Raw genomic sequence first — 8,194 nt, 5'->3', positions numbered from 1 at the left:
CCATTCTATTGTTTTCTTCTATTACTTTGCACTGTTCATTCAGGAAGGCCTCCTTATCTCTCCTTGCTGTTCTCTGGAAATCTGCATTCAGTTGGGTAAATCTTTCCTTTTCACCTTTGCCTTTTGCTTTCCTTCTTTCCTCTGCTATTTGTAAAGCCTCATCAGAAAGCCACTTTGCTTTCTTGCATTTCTTTTTCTTTGGGATGGTGGTGATTGCTGCCTCCTGTACAATGTCACGAACCTCCGTCCATAGTTCTTCAGGCACTCTATCTATCAAATCTAGACCCTTGAATCTATTCTTCACCTCTACTGTATATTCATCAGGGATGCAATCTAGGTCAAACCTGAATGGCCTAGTGGTTGTCCCAATTTTCTTCTGTTTAAGTCTGAATTTTTCAATGAGTAGCTCATGATCTGAGCCACAGTCAGCTCCAGGTCTTGTTTTTACTGACTGGATAGAGCTTCTCCATCTTTGACTGCAAATTATATAGTCAATCTAATTTCGGTGTTGCCCATCCGGTGATGTCCATGTGTTGAGTCGCCTCTTAGGTTGTTGGAAGAGGGTGATCGCTATGACCAGCGTGTTCTCTTGCTTCATTTTGTTCTCCAAGGCCAAATTTGTCTGTGATTTCGGTTACCTTTTGACTTCCTACTTTAGCATTCCAATCCCCTATGATGAGGAGGACATCTTCTTTTGGTGTTAGTTCTATGAGGTGTTGTAGGTCTTCATAGACGCAGTCCACTTCAGCCTCTTCTGCGTCAGTGGTTGGGGGATAGACTTGGATTACTGTGATGTTGAATGGTTTGCCTTGGATTCGGACCGAGATCATTCTGCCGTTTTTGAGATTGTATCCCATTACTGCCTTTCTTGTTGACGATAAAGGCCACACCATTTTTTCTATGGGATTCTTGGCCACAGTAGTAGATATAATGGTTAATTAGATGGGAGACCACTAAGCATATCCAGGGTTGGTTTGCCAAGGCAGGCAATGGCAGACCACCTCTGAAGGTCTCTTGCCTTGGAAACCCTAGAGGGTCACCATATGAACCTGGCCGTCAAGTAAAACTTCAAAGCCTGTGTGTCTCCATTCTCTAGGGAAAAAAAATTAGGAAAGGGAACACCAGAGGCAGGGCCTTCTCTGTGGTGGGTCCCCAACTCTATTCAGAAATTTGCACAACTCCAAAACTGGTGCCAGGCAGAAAACAAAAACAAAAACAGTTTCTGTTTTCCTCCAGGCTTGCTAGCAAGTTTGGCTTTTTAGTCAGTGGATGATATCTGTTAAATTGCATCGTGGCTGGGTGGATGGATGCTTTGACCCAGGGGTCATTTAGTAGAAAAAGAGGTGCAGGAGCTCATTAGCATAACTTATTTGCATATTACACACCCCCTGACCTCCCCGGAAGTGTGTCAGAAGGCAACGCCCACCGCTCAGGCGCCACTGGACTGTTTTGGATTGCTAGCTATTGGGGGGGGGGAACGTGCAGATCTGCCCTCGCAGAGGAGGGAGAGCTTGTACCTGAATAAAACTTGGTCTTAAAGGTGCCGCTGGACTGTTTTGGACCGGGGCCAGGGCAGGGGTGGGGGCGGCTCTGCAACTTACCTGGCTGCTTCTTGCTCTGACTGAGGGCTGCTGGGAGCAGGGGGCGGGGCTTGTTGCATCTGCCTGCCCCTTGGGCTCTTTACTGCCGGAGCTCCCCTCCTGTGCGCTCCTGCAGGAAATGACCCCTGCTTTGACCGATGTTTTGTTGCACAACGAATCAATGATTTCACTGGGGTTTCACTGCTGGTTTTGGCTTTTTGCGGTTGTTTCCTCTCTTTAATTTGCACATTTGGAAACTGCCTTAGAAGCTGAGCAGCTGAAAGGCGGGCTGCATAGATTTTTAATGAATAAAATGCATAAAAATACAGGAATACATCCGTTATGTTGGAGACCGGAGCCGAACACCTTCCTATTCCAGCTGCTCTCTTGCCCGGGGAAGTGAGTGATGCTCCGTTCTCTTGGCCGTGCTCTAAGGGAAATGTTTACCCAGCATGCCCCAGGCTCCCATCCAGAAGTCGACACTTTTTTGACTCCCCAGCAGTGGCCTGAAGACAAGGGGCGGAGGCGAAATTCGAAAGCAGCGTTTACATTCCTCGCTGCGTTCCGTTTCCGGGAGTGGCGTGATTGATTCTCTTCTGCTGTGCCGTAGAAAGAGAACAGAACGATCCGGGACAAGAAACGCTATTGTAGACAGTCCAATATGGAAGTAGAGCCGCCAAGACGGCAATCAATTGTGGGAGAAATGCCGGACGCCAAGCCGGAGAGTGACACTTGATTTGGTCAAGCCTCCTTTGTTTGGAAGTGTGCATTTTTTCCAAGGCTTGCTCTGGCTGTTTTTCCAGGTCCTGTCTACTTCATTTGGAGACACCATCATCTTTTATTTTTTAATTTTTTGTTGAGAAAATTTATGTTTATTTCAAACAAAACAAACAAACAAACAAAACACATACATTGGGGGTTCCACTTTTGTCATATCTGTTACAAGGGCCAAGGTGGCTCAAGTGGTTAAGACGCTGAACTGCAGACCGGAAGGTCGGTAGTTCAGCGGTTCGAGACGGAAGTGCTGTGCAACGGAGTGAGCTCCCGTCTCTGGTCCCAGCTCCTGCCAACGTAGCAGTTCGAAAGAAAGAAATTGCAAGTAGATAAATAGGTACCACTTTGGTGGGAAGGGAACAGCGTTCCGTGCACCTCGGCGTCCAGTGATGCTGGCCACATGACCACAGAAGCGTCTCTGGACAGCGCTGGCTCTTCGGCTTGGAAACGGAGATGAGCACCGCATCCCTAGAGTCGGATCCCTAGAGTCGACTGGCTTCCGAGCAAGGGAAACCTTTACCTTTACCATATCTGTTACATTATCGCCTACAATATCCAGTTGTATGTTAACTATTTTTAACACCATCTCAATTATGTATGCATTCTGCTTTGTATTTAAAAAAAATCCTTAAAATCTCTGATTATAGTTATAAGTCTGTATATTTCATTTACTATTGTTTCCCAGCCATTTATAAAGCCTTGGCCATGTCGTCTGGAATTTCCCTTCTACTTGTCCTCTCGAAAATAAAGTCAGTTTGTCCATCTCAGCAGTTTCAAAAGTTTTGCTTATCATTTCTTCTTTTGAAGTTATTTCATCTTTTCTCCAATATTTAGCATACAATATCTTATCATTTCTTCTTTTGAAGGTATTTCATCTTTTCTCCAATATTTAGCATACAATATCCTTGCAGTTGTCAGTATATGAATCATAAAAGTCTTCGGGTTTTTTTTAACAGTTGTTTGGTCTTATATTCAGTAAAAACAGTTCAGGTGTAAAAGGTATGGTACAATCTAACATTTTTTGGTAGCATTTCATGTATCCAAGCCCAATACTTTTTAACTCTATCACAAGACCTCTTTCTTCTTCTTCTTGGAAACAAAGGTTTGATGTAGAATAGCCAACTCCAGTGTGGGAAATACTTGGAGGTTTGGGGGCGGAGCCTGGGGAAGGCGGGGTTGTGGGGAGGGGAATTATTTCCATGGCATATAATGCCACAGAGTCCACCCGCTGAAGCAGCCATTCTCTGTAGTCTATGGAACCGTTTTTATTCTGGGAGCTCTTCAGGGTCCAAATGGAGGCTTGGCAACCTAGCCAACCTAGCAGTTCGAAAGGAAGAAATTGCAAGTAGATAAATAGGTACCACTTCGGCGGGAAGGTAACAGCGTTCCGTGAGCCTTGGTGTTTAGTCATGCTGGCCACATGACCACGGAAATGTCTTTGGACAGCGCTGGCTCTTCGGCTTTGAAACGGAGATGAGCACCGCAACCCTAGAGTCGGATTCGACTGGCTTTCGAGCAAGGGAACCTTTACCTAAGTAACAAAATACAACTGTGATACAATATCTTTGCGTTATCAAAGCTTAGTGTAACTCCTTCACCTGAGAGCCAGTTTGGTGTAGTGGTGAGGAGCACGGACTCTAATCTGGGAGAACCGGGTTTGATTCCCCAGGCCTCCACATGCAGCTGCTGGTGTGACCTTGGGTCAGTCACAAGTTCCCTTAGAGCTGTTCTCTCAAGGGCAGTTCTGGGGAGAGCTCTCTCAGCCCCACCTCCCTCACAGGGTGTCTGTTCTGGGGAGGGGGAGGGAAAGTAGATTGTAAACCGCTCTGAGACTCCTTCGGGTAGTGAAGGGCAGGGAATCGGAATCGGTTCTCCCAGATTAGAGTCCGTGCTCCTAGCCACTACACCAAAACTGGTAAAACGATCAAGTAATAGATGATGTGAAAGATCTCCACCTGAGACCCTGGAGGGCCACTGCCAGTCCGAATAGTCAATACTGACCTCACTGGACCGATGGGCTGCTTCAGGTGTTCATGTCCTCAAATGTTCATGTGAGACAAGCCCTCCCTCGACAGACGCACAGACTGACTCTCTAGAAGGCAGCTTCACATATCTATGAGCGTTCACCTGGGCCCTGACGCCAACATACCATTCAAGGGTTCTTGAAACACATAATTCTAAAACTGCTCTCTCCTACGCCCTGCAAGTTTTTGGCTAATGGAGGCGTTGCTCAGGATCTCTGTGAAATATCTTTCTTTTTTTCTGACAATGCGCCCAGAGTTATTTCTAGGGTGTCAATCCCCGGTTGTGGTTCCATCGTGCTGGGAGCCCCGGGAGAAAGACAGAGGTCGTTTTATTTCTGGCACGCGGCAAAGAAGGTTTCTGGCAAACTGCTGCTTACTTGACAGGCGGCTTCCTGGCCTGTCACAACACACCTGTGCCGGAGCGGGCCTCGGCGCTGCCATTCACATAACTCCCCTCCGTGTGACCTTGTGTTCATTCCGCTTACATAAATCCTATATATAAGCTTCAGGCTTCATTACAGGCTGCGCAAAACCCACTTAGGCCAGTCAATCATCTGCCAACTGTCAGTCACTTAGGTGGTTCATTCATGCCGCAGGTCCAGGCAAATGGTGCCTGCAAAAAATCTCTCTCTCTCTCCCCCCCCCCCCCTCAATAGTTTCTCTTGCTTCAGGGATATCCAGGCCGCTTGCTGGGTCAAACCTCTGTCGTGAGAGAGCCGTCAGAGTGGCACGAGAGAGAAAGTCATTAAATAATGAAAAGCTCCGTCGAGCCCTGAAGTACCCACCCACAGCCGGCCCCGGGTAGCATTTTTCGAAACGGTTATTAAAAGCAGCCTTGAGTCACAAGGAAAGGCTGAGGTATTCTCTGCATACAGAGAACGGAACTGGCAACAGAAAAGGCTGAGTTTTAATACACCATAATTGCCCTGTGCCGATAGCAGATGCGTGTCCTTGGTTGTAAAGGGGGAAAAGACGGTGATGTGTGTTACGTCGCCTCGCATTTTATGTTTGCTTTTGTTCATTTGGTTTAATAAATTAAAAAATCTATATATTCCCCCCCCCCCCCCCCCGTGCCATTCAATAGTTTCTCTTGCTTCAGGGATATCCAGGCCGCTTGCTGGGTCAAACCTCTGTCGTGAGAGAGCCGTCAGAGTGGCACGAGAGAGAAAGTCATTAAATAATGAAAAGCTCTGTCAAGCCCTGAAGTACCCACCCACAGCGGGCCCCGGGTAGCATTTTTCGAAACGGTTATTAAAAGCAGCCTTGAGTCACAAGGAAAGGCTGAGGTATTCTCTGCATACAGAGAACGGAACTGGCAACAGAAAAGGCTGAATTTTCATACACCATAATTGCCCTGTGCTAATAGCAGATGCCTGTCCTTGGTTGTAAAGGGGGAAAGGACGGTGCTGTGTGTGACGTCGCCTCGCATTTTATGTTTGCTTTTGTTCATTTGGTTTAATAAATTAAAAAATCTATATATTTTAAAAGGAGGAGGAGGAAGAAAAGGCTGGGCTATTAACAGGTGACCGGCCAGGTGGCTTCGTGGGACCCGCGCTCCTAACCACTGTTCCCTCTAAGCTGAGCTAGTGTGAGCCAGCGCACAGGTTTTTAGCCTCCGGCTCACCCATTTTTGTCTCCGCTCAAGAAGGATGGGCTTCAGAGCACTCTGAGAGTCCGGCTATGCTTTACATATCGTAAGCAGTACCGAATGAGGGTTCTCCCTTGTAGGAGGAGAAGGAGGAGATTGGATTTATTCCCCACCCTTCACTCGGAGTCTCGGAGCAGCTCACAATCTCCTTTCCCTTCCCCTCCCCACAACAGACACCCTGTGAGGGAGGTGGTGCTGGGAGAGCTCTCCTGAGAACTGCCCTTGAGAGAACAGCTCTGAGAGAACTCGTGAATGACCCAAAGTCACACCAGCAGCTGCATGTGGAGGAGTGGGGAATAAAACTCGGTTCTCCCAGATTAGAGTCCAGGATCCCAACCACCGCACTAAACTGGCCTCTCAAGATCTGTCCTGGGTGTCTTCGAAGCAGGGCCAACATCCCGTTCTAGCCCTCCCTGTGTTTCTCCCAGAGTTCTTTGACCCTCTCTGTTACCCACATCAGGACTGGTTTACTGAATTCCCTTTGCCAACATGGGGACTGCTTCCTTTACCTTCTGTCTGCTGCTGACTTAACTGTTCACTCTTCATGAGGAAATGTCTCTCCCCCCCCCCCCGAGGGACACAAAGCTCCATTACAATGCATCTCAAGGTCCAGCAACTAACACTATACCAGTGGAAATAATTCTACCTTTCTGCAATGTTTAGTATGTATGATATTCATGGTTTCTTCCTCGATTTCTGCAGGGGACCATTTGTAGTTTTGGCATGTGCTCAGGTTCCTATAGTACTCCAGGACGATGGAACAGAATTTCCATTCTAACATATTGTTGGAAAATAGGCAAGAATACTTAAATACTTACTTGGAGGTTTGCAATGGATCTTTGCTTCACTGGACAGGAGGCATTTCTTTCTGTTTAAAAATCTTTATTTCTAAGGGTAGGGTACACGGGAAACCTACAAAATGACAAAGACTAACGCTACATCTTCAGAGCTACAAAAAGACCGACCACGCTGTCTCTCAACAGCAACAACAACAACAATGGAGATTCTTCTTCTTCTTGAGCCCCAGGAGGAAATCACCTGATTACATCAACCAATGATGTTTGTAAACAGACTTCAGTTTTGCCATTGGCTCTATGCCAGCTTTCCTTCCAGGTCAGGCTAAACAATAGCACACAAGGTGTGCAGATTAACCCTACAATGACTGGAATTAAGACCTTGCAACTCACATATTCCCAACATCTATAACCTGAACATTGCCAATAAGCAACACAAACATGGAGATAGATCAAGACGGGTAGCCATGTTAGTCTGTCTTTACAGCAGAAAAGAGCAGGAGTCCAGGAGCACCTTAAAGATGAGCAAAATTTGTGACAGGGGATGAGTTTTCGTGAATCACTGCTCATTTCTTCAGATATCTGTAGGGCTAGATGTGGTGCCTTCTATGGAGATAGATCAAGATGGGTCGCTGTGTCAGTCTGTCTGTAGCAGTAGAAAAGAGCAAGAGTCCAGCAGCACCTTAAAGACCAACAAAATTTGTGGAAGGGGAGGAGCTTTCGTGAGTCATTGCTGAAGAAGTCAGCAGAGACTCACGAATGCTCATACACTTCCACAAATTTTGTTAGGTTTTATAGAATCATAGAATGTTAGAGTTGGAAGGGACCTTGCAGGTCATCTAGTCCAACTCCCTGCACTCTGCAGGAGCATAGCCAAAAGATAGCCCTACATACCTACAACATTCCCGAAAGATGGTCGTCCAGCCTCCGCTTGAAAACGTCCAGCGAAGGAGCATCCACCACCTCCCGAAGCAGACTGTTCCACTGCTCAACCACTCTAACAGTTAGGAAGTTTCTCCAGATATTTAGCCGGTATCGACTCCCTTGTCTTGCAATCCGGAGCAAGAGAGAACAGATCTGCTCCATCTTCTACATGACAGCCCTTCAAATACTTGAAGACTGCCATCATGTCCCCTCTAAGCCTTCTCTTTCCCAGGCTAAACTTACCCAACTCTTTCAGCCTTTACTCTTAAGACTTGGACTCCAACCCTCTCACCGTCCTGGTTGCCCTCTTCTGGACACGCTCGAGCTTGTCAACATCCTTCCTAAAATGTGGTGCCCAAAACTGGACACAGGACTCCAGGTGAGGCCTGAGTCCATAGCAGAATAGAGCGGAACCACCACGTCCCTTGATCTGGACACAGTGCTTCTGTT

General features: G+C 47.0%; 1 protein-coding gene across 1 annotated transcript in view; it reads right to left on the bottom strand.

Annotated features, from left to right (window-relative positions):
• The window catches only part of LOC107123473 (vasoactive intestinal polypeptide receptor-like), a gene marked incomplete at its 5' end in the record, with an annotated part of 92,234 nt that overhangs the window by 80,755 nt on the left and 3,285 nt on the right, over positions 1-8,194 (bottom strand). Inside the window, one exon of the mRNA XM_015426727.1 lies at positions 4,552-4,554. Within this exon, the coding sequence (XP_015282213.1) occupies positions 4,552-4,554 (3 nt within the window). The remainder of the gene's footprint in view (positions 1-4,551; positions 4,555-8,194) is intronic.

This window comes from Gekko japonicus, unplaced genomic scaffold (genome assembly GCF_001447785.1).
Source record: "Gekko japonicus isolate JY-2015 unplaced genomic scaffold, Gekko_japonicus_V1.1 scaffold3403, whole genome shotgun sequence".
Lineage (NCBI taxonomy): Eukaryota > Metazoa > Chordata > Lepidosauria > Squamata > Gekkonidae > Gekko > Gekko japonicus.
This window is presented reverse-complemented; position numbering and strand designations above follow the sequence as displayed.